Source organism: Oreochromis aureus, linkage group 18 (genome assembly GCF_013358895.1).
Source record: "Oreochromis aureus strain Israel breed Guangdong linkage group 18, ZZ_aureus, whole genome shotgun sequence".
In the NCBI taxonomy this organism is placed as follows: Eukaryota; Metazoa; Chordata; class Actinopteri; order Cichliformes; family Cichlidae; genus Oreochromis; species Oreochromis aureus.
Genome location: NC_052959.1, coordinates 24,992,999 through 25,016,580, shown reverse-complemented (window position 1 = coordinate 25,016,580; position 23,582 = coordinate 24,992,999). Strand labels below are relative to the sequence as shown.

Here is a 23,582-nt window from a genome sequence, read left to right as displayed (position 1 = left end):
CAAGCAGACACTTTATAAGTCACAACAGTGTCCCTGCGTCATCAGGTTAACAGTTTGAACTTTTGCTCTCTTTTAAATCTGCATCACTGATTTGTGTCATGAAATTACCTCTGCATCTTCAGCGAAAGTCTTATTAGGCTTTAAATGACAGAACAGCCTTTATGTGAGTGCACTGTAACATCATGACATCAACAACACTGGACATAAAGCCTGTTTTTATTCTATCCTGTACTGTCGTCAGTAGAAAATTTGGGAAAATATAACATTTGAAGATAATGTCAGAAAATAATACTAAAACACGCTATTAATACTACTAGTAATAAAGTTTTTTTTAGGGGTTTAAAGTCGCCTATGAATTGATCCAACATAAAGACTCAGGATAAACCTCCAGGGGACCTCCACTAGAGGTCAGCTTCATTGTGCCATCAGGTAGGAGCTGTAATAATAACATGATTACTCGCTAAATTTGGCACCTTGCTTTTTCGTGTATAAATATTGGCATTTTTTACGCAGAAAAATCACGTGATTGTCCTCATGATTAAAGTAATGGTTCCCTCCTTTACAGTTCCTCTGTGACAGAGTTATGCTACCTTTAAACATAATTCTCTGAGAAAATGTGACAAAAACGCACATTTACAGCGGGATTTCAGTCATATTTGGGCACGTTTGGAAAGTTTAGCATTAGACTTACTGTTTGGGTTTGAATAAAGTCTCAGTAAAGGCAGAATAATTGAAAAAAGCGACGCTCCTACAGGTGCACCGGGGATCCTACCCTCCCTCTTGAGCCCGGGTTCGTCCCACTGCGCCTGCGTCCCAGGGCATGCTGATAGGCATACAGAGCAGCTATTGTTAGCCGAGGACCGGGCAGCGGCGGCAGGTTGTATCAGGGCTTATCCAACTCACCCCCCTACCTGTTGAATATTTACACGGTTTATTTGCAAGCGAGGGCCGAGTCGCTATCGAACAACCAAGTTAAAGAAGTGGCCAGGTGAGGAGAGGAAAAGTGCTGGTGGCAGGAAGGAAGAAAGGCTTTTAGGGAAGGAGGAAGCAAATAAAGGAGAACACGAACTCAACAGGTTAGCTACTTCAATGTTATAGCAGAGGCTCGGATTTTTTCATCCCACATCGAAAAAGATAACCCGAAATAAGAAAAAAAAAATGCCGTTGGGACCATGGAAGAAGAAAAACAAGTCAAAGGAGCATTTGGTGGAAAACGAGGTGGTCAGCGGCGGGCACACAGGTGCGGGGAGCTTGAGTAAATCCGCGGTGAATGGAGCGGGGCTCCCGGCGCCACCTGCCAACCTGCGGCCCAAACTGGTCTTCCACACGCAGCTGGCGCACGGAAGTCCCACCGGCAGGATCGAGGGATTTGGCAATGTCAAGGAGTTGTACGCGAAGATAGCAGAGGCGTTTAATATAAGTGCACCTGAGGTAAGATCTCACCTGTTGTCACAGGAAGGGTGGGTGGTGTCAGTGATTTAGCGCTGCGTTTAGGTGTTGAAACTGGATTTTACGGGGAGTACGTGAAGTATGCTAGCATACTTTCTAGATGTTTAGGAAAACACGAATATTTTGCCCTTTAAACCTGACAGGTAATTTAACTTAAGTACCTGGGAAGGTTCAAAGGAAATCACTGATCCAATATTTCAGTAAGTTAAGAAATGTGGGGGGAAAAGTACCGAAAATCAAATTTTTAAAAAAGTGTAGCTGAACTTTTTCAAAGTTTATGCTATGAGCTCCTGAAAATGGTTTACATATACACAATAGTAGTGTAAATGCAGGACTTTGTTGCCAGGAAGTATTTAGTAGTAAATAGTACTTTGAGTTACGGAAATGATCTTTCTTCCAGCTCACGATGTCGTAAATGCACTTGACATGATTATCAGAACATACAATATTTAAAAAACAAATAAGAAAACCAAAATAGATGGACGCAAATGCAGTCTTAACATCTTAACAAGACATATAAAATCAAAATAAACCATAAGAGGAATGACACAATATCAAAACCATAGAAACCTATTTCCAAACTCCTATTTCTATGTCAAGACTGACTTATTTTCTCAACTATTCACATCACCAGTAGATTACTAGTTTCTTTTACAATTACAGTGACAGTTCCTCTTCAGAATAAGCACTTTTCCCCTTCCACTCTTAAAGATCTCCCTGCTTCTTTCAGGTTGGGTTAAACACTTTTTATAAGTGACTTTTCTGAGAGCGTAGTTGCGTTGTGGCCATTAAAAGTCTCTGATTGCCTGATGTTTGTAAAGACACACCCTGCTCACTCTAGTGTACTACTCTGTACACCTTAAACCCTGTAAAACCATGGGTGCTGCATGCAGTCACTGGATACCTTACAAATGAACGTGCATCTATTTTTAGATGCTGTTTTATTACGGTAAAACACGAAAGCCCTCAAGACAAAAGCGTGTTCTGCGTCCTCCTCTGAAGTTTTACAGTTTAAGCTCTGGTTTTAAAAGGAAAGCGTTAGTGGCATGTGTGTCTTTTGTTTACCTGACAGGTGAAGCGCTTAACATCCATCATGTCGTTAAACCGAAATCACCTGCCAGGATGTCTTGGGCCCTGGCTTTCAGCTTGATGCTATTTGAACATGTTAACACCCAACTCGACGGGTGTAGCGTCTGAGTCTGAAAAGGGAATCCTGTGTGGAAGTGCATTAGTACCCAGCAGGGTGCGACTCAAAGACTTCCGGTTCTACAGAAGTCTATGGAGAACCGTGCATGGCTCTTTTTCCCATTGTTCTTATTAAAAAAAATTTCCCAGTGATTAATTTTTTTCAATCACTAATTTTGCATTTTAGGCCTTCTGGCATTGGCTACCCACAGATATTTACTCCTAAAAGCCAGCAGGGCAAGGGGGATCCAGAAGCTGGAATCAAATATTCAGAAACACATTTTCAGAGCAGACCCTGAAGCCCTACGATTTCGCTCAGTTTCTGCCTCTCCTTTTTTTCCCTCCCCTGCTTCTATATAAAAGAGGTTGAAAGACAGCTTCCTACAAATGGAGTTAGTGACCATTTTGATAGTGTAGGTGTCAGGTGATGGGTTTTATTACGCAGTGTGAAGCTTTTTTTATATGAGGTGAAATATTGAAATACTGAAAACCTTCAGCTCAAGCTTCACAAGCCAGTCGGTGACGTAACACTGGCTACATACATCTCTTGCAGCATCAGTGTGGCAGACCTTAAACCACATCCGACCAACAGACCATCTCAAGCTGGGTGTCCACGTCTTAGAGGGAAAAAAAATATAAAAATATCTACAATGTCTTATCAATCTCCTGTTTGTGCTTTTTGGTTCCAATGTAATAAAAGGCTAATTTTAAATATTCACTTAGCATTTGGTGTTTAGAGGTGAGAATCACCAAGATACCCCACGATACGATATTATCTCAGTACTTAACTCACGATAAGCTATTATTGCGATTTATCACCTTTTTTCGCCCGCAGATTCTGCCCATAAATGTAAACTTTATCAATATTCATTTTATCTAATAACAAAGTGCTCAGTCTTTCTCTCACTTCAGTCAGTTTTATTGCTGACAAACTGAAGTGTTTGTATTACAGTCTAGTCCAGCTTAACTGAATGCAACCATCAGGGGACAACTGTGCAGTTATAGCTATTCTGAACCATGCAGTTTGTAAAAACTATGCAGCTCCTTCAGGAACTGAAGAATTTGAAACTAAATTAACTAAAACAAATATAGTTTTATGTTAAATTAAAAAGTGTTAAATTGAAATAAAATAAAACGCATTGTCTTAAATTAAAATAAGTGATCCTGTTTGTTGCTGCCCTAAAAAGGTAAACACATTTAGATAGTGAAGGAATGTCGGCATTCTTGCTCAGAAAAAGGAGCTGATCAACACACTCCGAGGTCAGAGTGCTCCGTTTTGCTGTGGCGATGTCTCCAGTGGTCGAGAAGACTCTTTCAGCTGAGACACTAGTACCCGGAATACAAAGGTATCTTTTTGCCAGCGTGGCCAGGAAAGGATAGACTTGGGATTTGGTTTTTTTTTTTTTTTTTTTCTTCCAGCATGAGGAGAAAGTGTGAAGCCTATATGAGCTTTGTTCAAATGTAACAATTATTGGATAAGCAATAAAGTGCTGAACAAGAAAGAACAAGTATGAGACCATAAGTCTTTTGTTTGCCTTTCCATTAAAAAAAACAACAACTTTTCTTCAGGGTTGTATTTTAATAACTGGTACCTTTAAAATAGCTTCAAAATTGGCACGCAACAAGGAGTGCAAAGTAGACTGAAATTGCATTTCTTCTAGCTCAGTGCATAGCATAGACATAACAAACATTGCATGTCAACATTGTAGGTGGAACTTATGATATGGGGGTATATGCACATCTTTGCCCTGAAGAATAGGAAGTAAAGTCAAAGAAACATGGTGGAAACATTTTAAAAGTGATAAACTAGTAAGTGCAAACCAACTCATTTTAAGCTCCAGTTTAAAATTCACGCTGACAGAATCGCGCTCCCTCCTCCTTCAGAGGATGATGCATGGCGACATGAAGCTGTATCGAGACAGATGACGTTACACAACATGTATTTAAAAGTTACAACCACCTCATTCAACAGGCGCGCAGTAACTGGAAAGGAATTTGTTTCAGTAGCATTGGTATACAGTGAATCACGTCATGTGTAGATATACTCCTGATAATGGAGTGCCGCTCCTCTGAAACCAGCCGGAGTGACTTGATGGAATAAAACTATCCTTAATTAATGTTAATCCCTCAGTTTTTGTGTCTAAATGGTATTCGCCCCATCACGTTCATAAATAACCCTCGGTGAGGAATCTCCTGCCTCTGTTTGAACTTGTCTCATTACAGCAACTGCCTCACAGCACGTTCAGAGACTGAACTCTCACTGGTCTTATTAAGTACCAGCCTCAAACGTGCTCCTCTGTAACTTGTTTTATGACCACGTAAAGGGTGACGAGAGAAAACCTGCACTACAGGGATCACCAGAGATTCACATTCACGCTAGTTTATTTAGATTGCTGTCACACTGAGAGATAAAGAGTCATTTCCTGCTAATGCCTCAATGCTTGCCTAGCAGGTAGCACAGGGAAAAAAATTACTCAAATGTCAACATATTAAGTTATCCCGTTAAGCAATTATCTCACATTGATAACAGCCATGAGTGTTTTTAGGTACTTATTAACCATTTGTCTTTTACTGTAAAAGAATATAAAGAAAGCCAGTACATTACTTTTCTGGCTTTTTATTTACAAAATGTCTTATCAATCAGCCAGTTCAGACCTGTGACATTTAAATGGAGACAGAGCGAGGGAGTGAGATGCGATAATGTTTCATGGACTCCACGGTTTTTACCACGGGAAGTCCCTCGTGTCCGGCTCAGTGGGCACAGCCTCAAATCTAAGCAGATAAATTGTCCCAGAGGACCCAGGGAAGCAGCTCTGCCCATGGCCTCCTCCCTCCGTAAACACCACCAAACCTTGTTGCACTGCAGTCTGAACGTGACTGGTGACAGGATCAGCAAAAGACAGCAGTGATGCAAATTTAAAGCCAAAAAAAGTTTTGCTTTACAGGAGCAAAGTAAGAATGTCAGACAATATTATTCGGTACGGTTGCTGTGTAATATCTTAATTTGCTGCATTTGCCTGAATTATCCATCCATCCGTTCTCTTCCGCTTATCCTTATCAGTGTTGCGGGGGGCTGGAGCCTATCCCAGCGACCATAGGGTGATAGGCGCGGTACACGCTGGCTAACCATCCATACTCACATTTGCATCTATGGGGAATTCAGAATAGGCCTAATTCGACTAATTTGCCCAAATTATCATTAATTTTTTTCCTTGTGACATCAAAGTGTTTTGTCTGTAAATTACCCGCAAACCTCAACAAAAAAAGATTTTAAAAAAAGCCATTACAGCTAAAGCCTAACTGGTATTGTTTTTTTTGTTTTTTTTCAATGTTTCCAAGATTTAACAAAAAAAAAAAGTTTAATATTTGTTTAGCTCTCTATTAAATTAACAGTGATATCTTTTATCTGGGAGTGTACACTCTGAATACAGTGTGATCGTAACCTAATTACATTTTATTTATATAACAAGTTTAATATTTTATTTTATGCATTTTTAAAGCACACAGCAGACATGACATTTTACAGTTTAATATCAGCTAGTCAGTGGTCTCTGATGGAGATCTACAAAAGGGGACGGCACTTAGCGAAGTCTATGACCAGTTTATTTAATTGTTTTCAGAAATCTAACGAAGCTTGGTGTCGTCCCACCCAAAAGGATAATATAACCAACAGGTTTTATGTTTTAGTCTTCAGCTTTAAGTTAAGTTGACCTATTGTGTTAGCTTGACATTTTATTTTCTGGACTGTGCTAGAGTAGCTTTGCGTGAGTTACAGTTCACAATAAGCCCCTCGGGTGTTTTAGCCATTAAAATGACTGATTTTTCAGTTTTGACAAGTTATACCTGTGACTTTTGACCAGAGATTCCAAAATATTGTAATAGAGCTGTTTATCACTGGCACTCATGATTTAACCAGGAGAGTTTTGTGCTTGAGCTTTGAGTGAATGAACATTTTCTGTGAGGGAAAAATAAAATGATTTTGCAGTTTTCAGTCCAGTTTTAGCTGGAAGTACTTGAAGGTAGTGGCACCGGGGTGTATTTCTCTGCCAGAAAGAGCTGTTTCGCGCCGCTTTAAGAGATGTGAGCATTTCCTGAAGAGTACATCAAGAGGCTGTGAGATTTTAGGTATTGCTAAACTGTCAAATGCAGTCGACACTCAAAACCCAGTATCAGCTGTTATTGGATGTGCCATCTGGTTTAGCTGTCATAAAGACCTTTGGATCTTTGGACTTCATATCAAGATAAAATTTTTTACTTTTTTGAATGGCGTAGTTTTATTTTTTTTATAAGCCAATAAATAATTACATGTTTGCTTTCTAAAGGTTAAAATACGAGCGAGTAAAGTCGTGTTTTCAGGTAATTTTTTAAGGTAATTGTGTTGCTTACATTTTTGGACATTAGAATGTTTTTTGAGTTGTCACAGCTGTGCAGCTAGTTTGATTCATTTTATACTCTTCCTTTAATGTTTATTCAGTTACGTTTTGGCTAAACTGTTGCATCTAATCTACATTTTCATACTTTAAAGTCGACCATCCTTGTAAATGAAGTTATGGAGGACTAAATAATGTAAGCTGATTGATTTGGAGCTGCACAGACTGTGGTTGTTTGTAAACCAGTCGCTCTGTGAGGTTACATGAGATCTTGGCTCAACCAGATACAAATTATGTCATGAACAGTATGAACAATGGTGTTGTCTTCCTTGCTGTGCCTATAATAGGTTACACATTTCTTTCCAAGAAACCACTGCATTAAGGCATGTCTCGGTTCACTCTGAGCCTCTGTTGTTGTGCTTTTAATTAGAAGCTGGGTCATTTCATGGAAAATCATTCAGCGTTTCCCACCTGACCCATTCAGAATCAGCTGATTCTGGGTCAGATTGACTTCTTTTTGATTTTAATGCGTCATTTTTTTTGCCCACGTGAATCGTTACATACAGGAAATGCCCACGTGAAATTTTCAGGATTTTAAAATGGATTTAACCTCTGTTAAAAACCTGCAACGAAATCAATTTTATATCCTGTTTTCATGTGACTATCAAAAGCAAAAAAATCAGTTTTTGCTCTTGTACAACTGCTTGAAACTAAACTAAACCATAACTTTGTACAACTTGAGTAAATAGAATCTCAAAATTTTCTTCAAGAGTCTTTTTTATTATATTTTTACCACAGTACAGACTCTATAAACCAAGATAAGAAAACAGTTTAAACACACATCTCAAACTTGCCCCACCCTACTCTTAAGCCGTTTTCACACCTATGTTTACTCTGGTCCAAAGTCATTTTGATGAGTTTGTAAACTTGTGCATTTTTCTCCTGGTTTGGTTTGTTTTCACGCAGAGAAAAATCCAAGTTAAGTATAAGCAAACCAAAATGCGTCACTACCAAGCATGTGAGGATATCCAGGCCGCTCATTGGCCAGATGCTTCCGGGGCGGGAGCAACAAAAGTAAATACAGGGAGAAGGTGACGTGTTCTAGACCAGCGGTCCCCAACCTTTTTTGCGCCACGGACCGGTTTATGCCCGACAATATTTTCACGGACCGGCAATAAGGTGTCGCGGATAAATACAACAAAATAAAACTAGTGCCGGTACCGAAAAAAAGAAGATTTATTCATAACACACGTGAAAAGACCCAGGAAAACCGAGTTAACGATAAAAACGATAACAAAATAACGCTGAAAACCGATAAAAACCCTGAAAACCATACATTTCACACCTGAGCCTCAACTCTCGCGGCCCGGTACCAAACGACTCACGGACCGGTACCGGTCCGAGGCCCGGGAGTTGGGGACCGCTGTTCTAGACTATTAGACAACACGGAGAATTTACGTTCATTTCAAGGCTCGTGCAGACTTTTTAATATCTTTAGCATCTTCCCGCATTCAGAGTACAAACAATAAAGGACGTTTTTAGCCCAAACTTGTATCTTAAACCTGGTATTTGGTTCGAATCGGATCAAGTTCACACCATACATGAACCACTCTGGAGTTCGTTTGGAACCGCACCGAGACCACTCACTCCAAAGGGTCTCGGTGTGGTTGTTTTGGTCCCGACCTGAGTGTGATAACTGTGTTTACACCTACACGAACAAACCGCACCAAGAGGCAAAATTAACCAGAGTTCGATTTAATTGGAACTAGAGTACCAGATCAAAGATGTAAACATAATCAGACATCATCTATATGTTTTCTTAGTGGTAAATTAAAATAAGTGGCAATTTTTTCACATATCTCTAGTACTCTAATCGGTGTTTTCTCTGGTGAATTATCAGAAACTGGATGACACATTAAGGGTACCACTGCTTGTTTCTGTTCCTCTGCATCGCAGGCATGAACCTTGTGCAGTTTGGTTGTTGTACAGCTGATTCTGAGTGGGTCAGGTGACAGGCATTCACTGAGCTTTCATCTATGGCTTTGCTGAACGAAGTCATATTGTTCAAGTCACATTCACATGCATGTCTGAGGAATAACTTTGTTACTTCTTTATCTCACACTAAAGCTGAGAATCAGTAACTTGATCTAGAAAGCAAAGAGCAGAGGAAGATTAAAAAAACAAACAACCTGGAATTGAAATAAAAAAAATGGCTAAACATACTAAAGCACACACTTTATGATGACTAAGATAAGTGTGCGTGCGTGTTATGAGCCACAAATGACACACCAATATGATATTACAATCTTGACGTGCTCATTCAGCTCAGGTCAAAGTCTGTTTATTGGACTTAAACCCGCAGTATGTTACAGCCTCAGGTGTGGCCCTGTGACTTCGCTTCTTGTCCACCTGATGAGCAGAAAGCGCTCAGCCATTTGCCTGTAGTTTGAATATCTGGGCTACGGTCGTGTGAAATGGACGTATGCCTTGTTGTTTTTGTTTTCCTCCAGGTAGTTCACGGCCAGACATTTCTTAATCTGGTGCTGCTGGTGGAGGGTAGTGGTGGTGTAGTAGGGGGATTAGGTGAAACAATCTTATTTGATAGGGCTTGAGTCTGTTGTTTGTGTTAGCTAGGCTCCAGCACTCACTTCCTGGAGGTCGTAAAAAACAAGCCAAGTCAGGATAAACAGGAGTTCAGGTTGCCCAGTTGTAGACTGTTTGTCCCATACTAAAATGACATGGATTAGAAGGCTTAGGTCTTTTATTCATGCATAAAAGGCTTCTTTTTTTTAAACCAATAGTGAGAAATAATGCAGACTTGTTACCTCAACAATATACAAACCAACCAAACCTGCATGCATACTCCTCCATACAGGAATAAGCCTGTCTGCAGAGTGCTTTTTGAAATGAACATGTTTCCCTATCAGTGCATTTTTTTTCTCTTATCTAAAATCCTTAGCTTATTTTCTTTTTCTTTTTAACTTATTATATCTTATCCTTAGCTTATTTCTGCCACTCAATGCTATAAATAGGGTGATCGCAGACCCTTTACTATGAAGCAACCTCAACATAGCCAGGTTATCTTTTCTTTATCTATGTTCACTTACCCTAGCATTATCAATCAGGCTGAGTAGTCACACGAAGGTGGTTATCAGTTCAATAAGTCAGTGATTTTTTTTTTTTTTTTTTTTTTCCAGCTGAATGACAGATTATTCTGGGATGATCAAACTGTAAATCATGTGAGGAGATTAAACAAAAATATGGGCTGAAAACAACACAGCTGGCATAAGATGAGATAAGATGAGCTTTACTGACAAACTGCTACTTGAATGAAAGAGTGATTAAAACGTAAACAAAGCAGAATCAAAAAGTGACGTGTGCTTAAAGTGCTTTGGTCACTAAAGACTGGATAGAGCTGCTGTACTAATAAAGTCTAACCCCACAAAGGAAAGGCCACAAAAACGATTTACCAGTATCACAGTTCTGTCACTAAGACATGGGAGGCTCGGATCAATTACAGTAAATTCGTGTTTATGAGTGTCAGACAGTTTGGGCCTTATTTTTAAAGGTGTGGGTAAACAATGTGGGCTTAGTTACAAGTTTTTTATAAGGTCAGCTTGTTCAAATAGTTAATATTGAGTCTTATAGAACAATAACATTGTTTTAAACTTGTTGCAGAAGACAGGAAAAGTGCAAAAAAAATATGTTGTTTTTGTTGTTTGTTTTCTTTAAAGAATCTCTATTACTTATTGATTCTTATCAATATGTAAAAAAACAAACAAACAAAAAAAACTTCAGACCCTTTTACTGTCCGGAGGTCTGAGGCATCTCCCAGGAATGCTCACGCTGTTTTCCAAAGAACTGTCTGGTAAGCAAGCAGCAGTTTTGCATGTGTTGCCCTCTTATCTCTGCACCAAGTTACTATGGAGATGCATGCTGATAAAGCAAGAGAGCGCACAGAAAGCAAATGAGATTCAACGACTTTGAGCTGCCAATGAAAACGCAGTATACTGTTGATTGACTTATAGTAAATGCACTAGTAGGTTACCTAGGCAACCAGAGCTTTTAACGTCAGAAAGTGGCCAGCGGTCGTCCGACTGCAATAGTAATAATAATAATAATTTAGAATGTTTGATTAGCTTTAGTTTATAGCAATCAACACAGGTGAGTCTCACAAGAAGAAATGTGCCAACACAGTGCAGTTTATGATCGATGCCAAGATTTAAGTTGGATTTATTGGGACCAATCTTGGCATTAGACGCCACACAAATACACTCTTCGCCTCACATCTGATCCTTGTAAGTACACTGTGAAAGTACAATATTTATACAGTAGTTGGCCACTTGGATCCTGACCGTCAGATATGCCATTTGTTTTTATGAAGCTTATAATGATCATTATTTAGCTAAGTCTTTTCAGCAGGGATTAATTTAAGGCTTTAAGTTTTCCTTTATTCGGGTAACTTATTCACTGCTGGTAGGTTTTCCCTAAAGTTTATTTTTTAACCTTCTTAACGATCGATCCTCTTGAGCTGAAACTGTTATCGGGACGTCCCAGTGGGATCAGTATTACAAGAGCGACCTGGCCAAGTTAAACACCCCCAGCTTTGCTGTTTGGCTTTCTAATAACATGCATTTAAATTATCCTGCAACATGATTCCAGGGAACATGAGCTTACTGGTAATTGTGGTTCATTACACATGTGATAAGCAAATTAGCAGGAACTCTGTCTGTGTGCTCATCGCATGCCCGCAAGAAACGAGCTAACGAGGAGTGTGCAAAGCTGCAGAAACAGACCCCAGGTGTGTGCTCACTCTTCACCGGACCACAGCTTGTTTTTAAGCGATTTAAGTGGTTGTTTACCGGCTGTGGTGGAGTTGTTGTCACGGCAACTTCATTTTTCCATCGGCCTCTCTGGAGGAACCGCGTGGAGACAAAACAGCCACGGGTGAAAAGAAAACTAGTTTTCGTTATCATATATGATGGGTGTGGTGGTGCACCAGAGGAGAGTTTAACCTCAGGTCGTTTAACAGCCTTTCACAGCTGTAACAAGTGTGTAGGCCGTGAGCTCTAAAGCAGTGGATTAAAAGAAAAAACACACATCCAGATATCTGTGGACTGTTTCTCATCAATTATTCTTCACCAATAAACCAGTTAAACTTGTCTTAATTTCAACAAATCTAGCTTATTCTCAGGAAATTAGAGGCACTTGAATGGAAACTTACTGTCCAGGTTTCACATCAGGCTAAGTATGTGTTTCGATATCAATGCACCGTCTTCCTCAAAGTTAATCTTTAACCTGGGAAGTAAACATGATCTTTTTTTTTCCAGTGCATTTTCACACTGTATAAAAATCGAATCTGTTTTCAGTCCAGAGCAGGGGTGTCAGACGTGTTGACTGAAGGCTGGACGCTCCAAAGTGGCACACTGAGATGGTTTTATAAATGACGAAGCTGAAGTAACCTGAAGGTTTTCAGCACTAATACTCCTGCTCAGGTGATGTTAGCATTGCTACACAGATGTGAATGTGAATGGAAGAATGTCTTTAAAAGCCGTTTCAAGCTAGGCACCAGTTTAACACTGCTTGAGCAGGTGATCATATTCCCCAAGGCTGAGTTTGAGTCCAAACCCTTTGCTGCACATCTTCCTCCCCCACTTTCCTGTCCTTCTCTATCAAATAAAGGCAGTGTTTAAGATATCCAAGGCTGCTCATCTGTTTTGTAAATGAAATGTTCCTTAAAAGAACATTTACATCTATTTGTTTACATTAAAATAAACCTACGTTACCTGTCCATCCCAAGAACTAATGCCAGTTTAAGTATTCTAGTCAACCTATGCTTTTAAAGTGGGACCTGTCTGCCTTTTCCGTATTATCTGAAATGTATGTGGTGTTAAAGTGGTGGATGGTTATATTTAAATTATAAGGGCAGTGTATTTAAAGTAATACCTGTGAGGCAAAACGTCAGGGATCGGATTACTGTAAAAAGCAGGTCTAATATTGTGAGGTTGGCCCGACTGTTGGGACGTGGAGCACAAGAGTGAAAATAAGTTCAATTAATGTGACATATGCAGGTAAAATAAACAACTGATGTTGTGAATTGGCACAACAGAAGAAAGAGAAATGATGACACTTGTACTTAATAGGAAAACTGCCAAATGTTAGCTTTCCATAGTTATTAGTTTGCTAATAATAATAATAATTCTGTGGAGACTTTGGTGGTTTTTCCAGCCTTTTCTCATAAGTTATTTATTTTATTTTAATTATTATTTTTTTCAAATCACTGTATCTATAGAACTACTTAAGGTATGTCATTCAAAACTTAACTAGACTTCAGGAACCTGAAAAGAAAGAATAGCTGAAGTTCAACATCGAATCCTGAGAACTTGAATTTACTTGAAAATTGAAGACCTGTAGAAAGAACTAGTTTAAAGATGGTAGAAGTACTAGAAGTATTTTCATTCAAGTTCATTGTGGTATTTAAAAAAGATTTTCAGTTTGACTTTCTGGGGAAGATTTGGTGTTTGCTTGTAAGATATCCAAAATACGTGATGGTGTCCAGCCTAAAGTATGAACAGTTACCCCAGTAAAGGGTTGTGATTGGGGATCAAAAGACCATTATTCCAAATATATGTTGAAAACAATTGAATATATGAAGCTAAGATTTCCCACACTCAATAGATATGTTCAGACTTTGTAGCATAACATTTTTTATGCTAATCTGAGGCAGTTGAGCAAAAAGCCAGTGCTGATTTGAGTCAGAATGACCCATCTGTCTTCTCCACTCTGGACCACACGATCAGGGCTGGATTGTTTGTCAGCCGGGATCAGAAACATCATGTTTCAGTTAATTAAAAACAGGCTTTTCATAATAAACTATGCTTTTTCTGCACCACCTTTCCAAAATTACACCCCCCCCCCCAGCTTTCATCCTGAAGAGTCTCACATCCGCAGTTAGGTAAATGATTACACAGGCCTAAATGCTGATGGATGTGGTTTCCTGCTGGAAAACAGCCACACCACAATACACAGAGCTTAGCTCAGCATTCCCAGTTAAGCCCTAAAAATGCAAAAAAGTAACGGCAGAAGATGGAAAGTGTAAAAGAAACACAGCAGCTTATGAAGGCGTTACGTATGAGTGAGATCCCACTTTGAGCTTGCTGCTTCCTCTGTAATCTTTCTGACCCTCGGCTCTGCCATTAAAAGACTGGAGGCTAACTGAAGAGGCTGTAAATTGGCAGCGGTTCAGTTGCCAAAGAAACAGGTTTCCTAAGCTTTGAGTCAATACTGCTTCAATGCCGGGGTATACTTCAGAGGCAGGTGCAATTAGGGGCTCTATTTTTCTAGACTTACCTTCTATATATATTTTTAAAAGCGAGGATAATAGATCTGATTCATACAGTCTAGATGTGGAGAACAAAAAGGTGGAGATTGTTATTTTCTTATTTCAGCTGCTCTCTTTCTCTGTTAACAGCCGGTTAGTCACACGTCTATTTGCATCTATATTAAAGTGGTTTTATTATGCACATTTCCACGCTTTTATTCTTGGACTCTATAAGAGTAGCTTTTGTTTTTTTAACAAAAATAAGTAATTATAGCTTAATGTTTGGATCTTTTCTTTTTTTTAACAAACTAGATACTGATGTCAGTGGTTCAGGGTTTTAAATATGTATGAGTAGTTTGACTTTTCAGCTTCTGTGTGATTTTATGCAGACGTTGATCAAAAATACCCATGGTAGGTTTATGTATATATTTGTTGCTCTTTATCTTTATCGGAATGTCAACAATTTAGACTTTTGAGTGCAGATAATTTATTTGAAAGCCAAAATCAGTAGAGAAGACGAGTATATCGTATGTTATTGTATATCAACTGAAATGTTTTCTTAAGCTATACAAACTACCTGCATTATATTACCAGAAAGAATTGATCTGGGACACAGTTTTGTCTCTAAATTGTAACTTAAATCTGATTCGGTGAGTTTTTAATCCTCTTGTTAAGGATACATGAGTAGCTTTGTCTTGGATGATGCTGAACAGATTGCAGTGCCTCTCTTTTGACTTGCCCTTTTTCCATGTGGTTATCAGGGCTTTGGTGAGCGTGGCAAAGGCCGTGGGAGGTGTAGTATCTGTTCTTGTGAGTCAGGCCATCAGAGTAGAGGCTGTGCGTGAGTGCGTGATGCTGCTCGCCGCAAAGTAGCAACACTCGCAGCGTCAGCAGGCGGCCCAGCAGGAGGAGAGGAGTGCTGAGAGCTGCCTGCCTCTAACAGAAGCAGCTTAATGCAGGAGGCAGCCTCGGTAATTGGGCGTAGGCGTTTGCTGCCAGTCCTCCCACCCGTGCAGGAGTAACTACCTGGCCTGGGCGGTGGGGTGGAGGGGTTTTGAGAAAAAAAAAAAAAAGCTGTCAATTAAGCTACAGTACACCCATCACCTCCCCTTCTCCTGTACTTCTACTTTTTCTCTCTGCCTTCTCCTCCACCGGCCTCCCTCCATTATAATCAAATTCTTTTATAGTCTGGTAACCCAAGGCAACCAAAAGAGGCCGCGTCAGCCAATGCGTGTGTGAATAGCACTTGTCGGTACACAGGAGGACAAAGAGGCCCAGACAAGGCCAGCCTCACTGCCAGTGACTGATTGGTGCACAAAGGTCATCGTGCAGATAAATCTGTACGAAACATTCCCAATCTGCAAGTCAGCCTCTGAATCCTGGATCATTTTCTCTTGCAAAGCTGATCCCACAGTCGAAGAATGATGCATCACTTTAATATGAGCGCTGGTAATAAATCTGGATAAAAGCAGAACTTAGCCCCAGCTTAAATGTCTGTGTAGGTGAGTCAGAGCAGGATAAATGATTCACAAGCACTGGACTCTTCCTCCTGGGTCTCACTGTCCAGCTTCTGTCTGAAGAGGAGTTAAATCAGGCTCCTTCTGGTCTATCATGTTTCTGGTGATCATGTTGCCCTTCTTTCTGTCCTGGTGAGGTGTGAAGCCACACAGGAGTAAAGGTCATTTCCCCCATTTGCTTCAAACACGATTTAAAATGCAGCACTGACTCTCACAGATGACACCATGGGGTGGCAGAGGGCATAACCGCATAACTTAGCTGCTGCTATAAACACAGAGCTCCCTGATGACTTCTGCATTTAGCACAGTGACACAGCGCTCAGTCATCTACACTCCAGCAACTTTTATTTTGGAGTTCAGCTCAATTTTCATGCTGTGATTAAAAACAGAAATAATTTTTCAAATTATTTTTAATTATACAAGATGCAGACTGTTCTACGTGTTTCCCTCACATTTGAACTATTTCTTGGATGGATCTCATCTCACATGTGACGTATTAATGATGTTCCTGCTTCTTTTCTGTCTACAGATCCTCTTCTGCACTCTCAACACACACAAGATAGACATGGATAAGCTGTTGGGGGGGCAGATCGGCCTCGAGGATTTTATCTTCGCCCACGTTAGAGGGTTAAAAAAGGAGGTAGAAGTCTATAAATCGGAAGATGCTCTGGGCCTCACCATCACAGACAACGGAGCCGGCTACGCTTTCATTAAGGTAAGAAGAAGGAGCAGAGCTCCTCACAGTGAATGCATCACAATCTACCTTTAATTTGCAGTGATGTGGCGTTATGTAACATGATTAGTTAATACATGGCTGGAAGAACTTTATTTGTTTCCCCTACATATACAGTGTGTTTGTGCAGCTCATTTCACACTGCACAAGCTTTCTCAGTAAAATATTAAACAGTGAAAAATAATTAAGTTTATCCTCTCCAAGTATTATATTTGTCAGGTACTTTGTGACAATAATAACTGATTCATATATTGAGGTGCTTCTTCAGTGAGTCTCTCATCCTGCTTCACCATTTCGGACTGCGGCTGTTTGCTCTGTGCACATGAACCAGATCTCCACCTGCTGCAGGGTCCGGTTTGAGTGAGACTCCAGCTCACAGTCGACCTCCAAAGCAGGTGGAGGACTACTGTTCCCAGCAGCAGTCCAAGTTGGTGGAGTTGGAGCAGCTAATTAAGATCAAGGACCGCTACAGGAGTAGTCACAGGAGAGGAAGTGCCAGGGTTAGCTGGTTAGCAGCTACTGGATTTTCAAAATAAGAGCAAGGAGCCTGGCATGTATGATCTTTCTCTGATGGATTTAAAAAAAACAAAAAAACAACACACACTTGAGGGATTTAATAACACACCACTCTATTTTTTTGGCCAAATTTGGAAGGAGCTTTTCTCTACTAATAAAACTAGTCATACTAATGTATGTAGGGTTGCCCTTATGATAAATCCCAACGTGTGGGATTGGGTCACACCTGACTGATTATAGAGCGTCATCCTGTGCCTCAAAACGCAAAAAGAAGTTAATCCCAAATGACCACTCCTCTGTCAAACACACCCAACCTTGTAAAAAGGCACCACAGTTTGGTCAGCAGCCTGACTAGGATTCTCAAACATAAATTGCTTCACAATAGCGTGCTTGGACCAGCGTTATTTGGAGTAACAACAGCAGACCGACGACGACCTGGTTGACAACCAGAAACCAGGATAGACGTATCTGCTTCCTGCACCTCAGAAACTGGTTCCAACCTGCCAGCATTACAGCAGGACAGACTACCTGCACACACGATAGACCAGTACACACTAACCACTGATTGTGGGGATTTTTTTTGTTTTGGTTTTGTTTTTTTTTTGTAACCTGCACTGGTGTATTTTGACTGTGTGACACCATGTGTACCAATATGTTGGCGGCTCTTTGAACATTTATCTTGCTCATTATACTGTGAGCAAGATAAATGTTCAAAGATCGTGTGCATAAACCCTTTAATAAACATGCTGATTATTTTTGTAATGAACCTGTAAATCATCTTAGAACTGTTTGATTCCCACAAAAAGAAAAAAAAACAGCACAAGAACATGTGCAACCCAAACAGCAAGTATTATACTGAACAGTGATGATGACATACACGCTCTCAGCTTTCCCCACACATGACCGACTCAAATAGCGCATTCTCATAATATATAAAGTAAACAGTAAAGTTAGATAACCTGAGAGCTGCGTGTTCATGTCACATGCATGTAAGTGCTGAAAGGCGCAGGTTCCTGGTTTGAGTCTCACTGTCCACATGCATGCTACGTATTGTCGTCTAATCTCTTCCCACTACATTTCATGTCTTTTTTCCCTCTTTGATTCAAATAAATGTCAAGAAATACTCTTAAAATATAAATTATTGCTCAAAGGTTCAGGATCGCCTAGAAAATTTCATGTTGCTAATATTTAAAAAAAACAAAACAAAACAAAACATACTTATCAAATGAGTTTCAAATAAGACGAGGAATGTAGTCAAGACATTGACTTTCTGCTTGATGGTGATTTATCTCATATCATTCTAACAAGCTGTGAGCAGAGTTGAGAACCGGAATGGGAATCCAATTCATAGGAGAAGTGGATCCAAGTTGTCTGAGCTCTTGGAAACATATGCCTCCGAGATAGCAATCCCTTTCACCAGCGCTGGCATGGTTTACTGACAGTTACCAAATGATGTCAAACTCAAATCAGTGGAGGTTTTTCACATCGAGGTCATCTGCAAACCATCGTTGTTTTTTTTCTCTGCTTCTGTCTATGCTCACTTTTCTTATTGATTCTGAAAACCTGTGCAGGCTTGGTTAAAATAATTTGGACATTAGCAAAACCAACAAAAAATCTTATTGGATATATCCTTCCCCAGCTCACCTGGCCTCTGCATTAAAGCCATTGGAGCTCCATTGGAGCCAGTTTCCTCCTACAACAGGGCAATGAAACAAAGAACAGCTCCAATCAAGCGGCATCCACAGTTTATGGCTTGGAGAGTTCATAGTGATAACCTTCCTTGTTAAAAAAAAAAAATTCCCTCTTAGTACTAACCCCCCCCCCCCAAAATTATCATATTTCTCAGACTGTAACCTGACAGACCGTGCCAAGCACTCCTCCATCATAGTCTTTATTTACTCTGTTTTCATCTTCCTGTGTCCTTTGCCCACATGGACCAATCCTTAAAAACCAGCCAGAATGCTGGTATCTCTTCCACCACTGACAGTGACACTGATGTTTTGCAGGTACCATTTAATGAAGCTGCCAACAGATTTATTTCTCAACCTATAGACTTGTGGATGTGCTTGTCCTCTTGGTCAGTTTGGCCTCCCACTTCTGCCTCTATTCTGGTCGGAGTCAGTCAGTGCTGTGCTGTGAGACCAGGAGTACATACAGAATAACATCCGTTCATTAGAACAAGAATACTCTGGTTTTTGTTTGGTTCTGGGTGTGCATCAGAAATCACATCTTTACTGATTTATACTGAGGTGTCAAAATTCATCATTAAAGACACAGGGGAAAAGATTTATTCAGCATGACATGTGTTAATAAAATAGAAAAAAAGGCTTATTAACCCTCTGAGGTTTAAGTCTTCATTGATAATGAACACCAACTGTAATCCAGTATTTACAATTTTTCCCAAAAAGTTGTTTTTCCTCAGTTTTTCTCCAAAATGTATATATATTGTTGCCACATTTAATGAACACTGCATTTGGGTGATCTTTTGCATATTTGACCTCGCTATCAATGATAAACATTAAAAAAAAAAAAAAAAAAAATTAATAGGAGAAATGAAGAAAATGTAACATAAATATGCTAAATATATAAAAGTTGACTAAATGTTCTGTTAATGTGAAGCTAAGCGCATAAATAGCAACACATAAATTTGAATCAGAGAGATCATATTTCAGTCTCTTGTATAATAATCTCATAAAGTCTCGGCCTGCTCACATGTGCCATCATGTGATGCTGCGACAGCATTGCATCCTGATGACCTGACTGTGTTTAACACTACAGCCTGTGGGCCAGTGAGGTGATGTCATTGTCAGTTGAGAGATCTTTAAGTCGGACTTAACTTGCTGGACTTTTTCTTTATCAATCCTTGTGGAAATTAAATGATTAGAGCTCATCTCAGTTTCTTATTTCACATCCTTAACGACACGTGAACTCTTGTGAGGATCACTTGTCTACCCCTGATGTATGTTTTATAGCTCTGAGTTAAATGTATGGAGGGAAGAGGCTCTAAGAGTAGTTTTATGATTCTGATTCACCCCCACCTGAACCCACAGCATGACCTCCTCTAAAAAAAAAAACCCCTCAGACCCTGGTTATACTGACATTCAAGGATTATTCTGAATCTTACTCTTTTAATTAAAAATGGAAGAAAGTGACCTTCATTGCTTTTTGGATTTCCACAGAAGTATGTATAATTTAAACATCCACAGGCCCACAAACAATGGATAATACCGGTCTGATCCACATGCACTAGCATTGCTTTCAAACAAAAAACCAAACCCTCAAACATCAGCTTTCCGTGTAGCTTTTATGCCATGCCAATGACATCACTCACTTTTTTTTTCCTTTTTTCTATGCTCTCTCTATGTGGCAGCGTATCAAAGACGGCAGCGTTGCAGACAATGTGAAGGTGATCTGTGTTGGCGACCATATAGAGTGCATTAATGGGCAAAATATCGTCGGGACGCGGCACTACGAGGTCGCACGCATGCTTAAAGACCTGCCCAAAGACAAGCCGTTCACCCTGAAACTGGTCGAGCCCATGAAGGCCTTCGGTGAGTAAGAAGCAGCATCGACTCAGAAGCTTCAGCACATTAAACAACTGATACACATGGTAAAGAGACCGCAGGCCAACTTTGAGGAGTACACAAGTACACTTTCTCACTTGGCAGGAAAGTTTCAGGCATCTTGGACAAGTTGTCATACGTATTTGAGTTTAGGCTGTTTCAGTAACATGTCACAATCCTGTCAAAACAAGGTGCGGCATATGAAAGATCTCCTTTTTACCTACATTTTGACACCAGGCTCATCTCGCTGAATAACATCATAATGCAGTCACGTTTAAACACTGCAGCGAGGGCTCTGCATTCCTTTCAGGGAAATTAAACGGTTTACCAAATCAAACCTGTTTTACAAGTTCAGAGCAACACACACGCACACCGTGTCTTTTACTTAATATTGTCTTCTCTATTCACAGATATGCTTGAACCCCGGTCAAAGGGCGCCAAACCTGCCAGTGAAAATAAGATCGGCACAGGGAGGGGGACTCTGAGACTCCGCTCCAAAGGTCCAGCTACCGTAGAGGATGAGGTGCGTTTCTCTCGGGTGTCGAGGAAATGAGTGTTTATTTTGAATTAATGTCCAAATCTGCCTGAAACAAATGCACTGTTGTCAGGTTGTGTCCTTGTACAAGGGCTGGGTAGAGTAGTGAACGTAATACGGAGCTCGGGGATTAACGCTTTGAGTCGTGTGTTTGTGCTAGCCGACAGAATTTGAGGAGAAGGCCGTGAAGAAAGTCGATGACCTTCTGGAGAGCTACATGGGCATCAGAGACACTGAACTTGGTAAGGATTGTCTAATTTTAAATTTATTTTCTTCCCCCTACTACTACTACTCTGCTGGCCTGTCAAGAATAAAGGCTCATAAAAAAAATAAAGCCCCAAAATAAATCTAAAGCCGGGTATCATACTGCACCCACTGTTCATCCTGGGTCTTTATCAGTTCATCAGTCCAAGGTCCTCATATTCTGCAAGGTTATAGCAGGAAGCTGTGAAATTCCATCATACCTGTAGTTCCTTTGGGATTACAGGCCTCAATCTGATCAGCTGATAAAGGTTTTCTATTTCCAAGAGTGTAGTGCAAAGGACAATTTACACAAGACATACCAAAAAAACATCCATTTCACTTAAAACACCAGCAAGAAAATTAGACTTTTTCTACTTTTTCTAAAGTATTAATATTTAAAACAAACAAACAAAAAGTTCAAAGTTAATATCCAGCTGTGGCTGAAGCACTCAGGTTTCACTGTGTGTCCACTCTGATGGTTACTGCATGATACCCACACAAACCATGCATAGGGAATGCTGAGCCATCAGATCACACAGTAAGATGCTGTCCCAGATTCAGAAAGTGCTGGAAAATGCTCTCACTCTCTTATTTATAAACTCCTGGACTCTTATTTACAACACTTCCCAGTACCAGATTTTTAAGAACATGCTAAGAAATATATTTCCCCTGAATGATGAGCTGGCGCTGATGTTTCTAAACGGAGATTTGGGGTTCAACCAATTCTCTGTTGCAGTTGTATTACGGCTGCTTTTATACAAATTTCAAGATGTCAGTCAGGCAGTTTGAGCTCTTGATGGCAGAGTTGGGAACACATCTAGGGAAGCAGAATAATAATTACAGAGCATCAGCATAAATATTTGCACAGGTTTTATACGTCTGGTGTGTAAAGGCCTTAAATGCAATAGATGGATTTAATTTAAAAGAGGAAATAAAATATTTTCAGTTTGGCTAATGCCTGAATTCATCTTCTTAAGAGCTCTTGTAGAGGATTCTCAGTCTTGACGCTCATTTATCTCCTCTCTCTCCAGCTGCTACGATGGTCGAGGTCGGACGCGACAAGAAGAACCCGGATGAATTCGCCATGGCGTTAGACGAGACCCTCGGAGACTTCGCCTTTCCCGACGAGTTTGTCTTTGATGTCTGGGGCGCCATAGGAGACGCCAGGGATGGAAGACTTTAAATTTGCAGCTGCCTCCTCCCTCGTCGCATATTCCACAAACACACACCCCAAAATCTTCATAATCTCCGAAGTCAACTGGACAAACTTTAAATAGCACCACCCAGGAGGGGGGTGGATGCAGTGTCCTGCCCTCTCTTTGTTTTTAGGTGTAGCTTTGCTCTCTGCCAAGGCGTCTTTAAAAGTCAGGTTTAGCGCATCAGCACTTCTTTTGTGTAATTGTGTAAAATATCCAGTCCAACACTGGACCCATCTCCGGCCTGCTGACAAGTTGGTGATTCATTCCAGATGTTGTGTAAACCTCAGCAACAGAACAGCTGCAGTTTGAAGCTCACGATGCATTTAAGTGTCGTCCTGCAGGGGTCTGTTAAATGGTACATGCACAACCTTAAATTTTAGAGTTTGATCGTGTTTTATAGTAGCTGTGTGATTTTTGAATGTCCAGATGTATTGCACAGCTTTTTATAGGCTTATTTTTATATGTGGAGGTGCTGCTGATTTTTACAGCAGCAGCATTGTGTAATTATCAGTCATAGTGATTGTAGCAATACTCCTCTCTCTCTCCAGAAACCTGTTAAATCGTTTAAATGATAGAAATTTCCCTTACGACACATCTCGAGCAATACAGAGAGGACTTTTTAACTTCGTACGCCTTTAGATGACGACACACATTCCTTATATTTCTCTTTTTTTCGTCTTCTGTTAGGTCTGTTCAGCGTTTTTTTTCCCCCTGTAATTTATTTTATAATAGAAAAATCAGATGCTGTAAGACTTTCAAAGATGTGGCTCGACATGAAGGCCACGTCCAGATCAACTTCAGTCTGCGGTCTTAAATAAATGCACTTGTAATAATGTAACTGCACCGGCTGTCAAAGTGAATTTAAATACAGACTGATTACCGTCATATTCTGATGTTAACTATAAGGGATCACTTTTGTTGCATAGACAATAAAATTTTTACTGTTAATGT

The 23,582-nt window shown here is 40.1% G+C and overlaps 1 protein-coding gene across 1 annotated transcript; it reads left to right on the top strand.

Moving 5' to 3' along the window:
- The first annotated feature begins 822 nt into the window (after positions 1-822).
- On the top strand, positions 823-23,582 carry gipc2 (GIPC PDZ domain containing family, member 2). Its single transcript, XM_031731025.2, has 6 exons — positions 823-1,431; positions 16,372-16,557; positions 20,462-20,642; positions 21,065-21,177; positions 21,350-21,431; positions 22,464-23,582. Exons 1-6 carry the CDS (start codon positions 1,159-1,161, stop codon positions 22,613-22,615), a joined length of 987 nt encoding a protein of 328 aa, XP_031586885.1. The 5' UTR covers positions 823-1,158; the 3' UTR covers positions 22,616-23,582.

Bases quoted from the DNA above. Each gene is read 5' to 3' on its own strand.
- gipc2 (XM_031731025.2), top strand. From the start codon at position 1,159: ATGCCGTTGGGACCATGGAAGAAGAAAAACAAGTCAAAGGAGCATTTG. The intron at 21,178-21,349 runs GTGCGTTTCTCT...TGTTTGTGCTAG, and splicing joins CAGCTACCGTAGAGGATGAG to CCGACAGAATTTGAGGAGAA. The intron at 21,432-22,463 runs GTAAGGATTGTC...CTCTCTCTCCAG, and splicing joins CATCAGAGACACTGAACTTG to CTGCTACGATGGTCGAGGTC.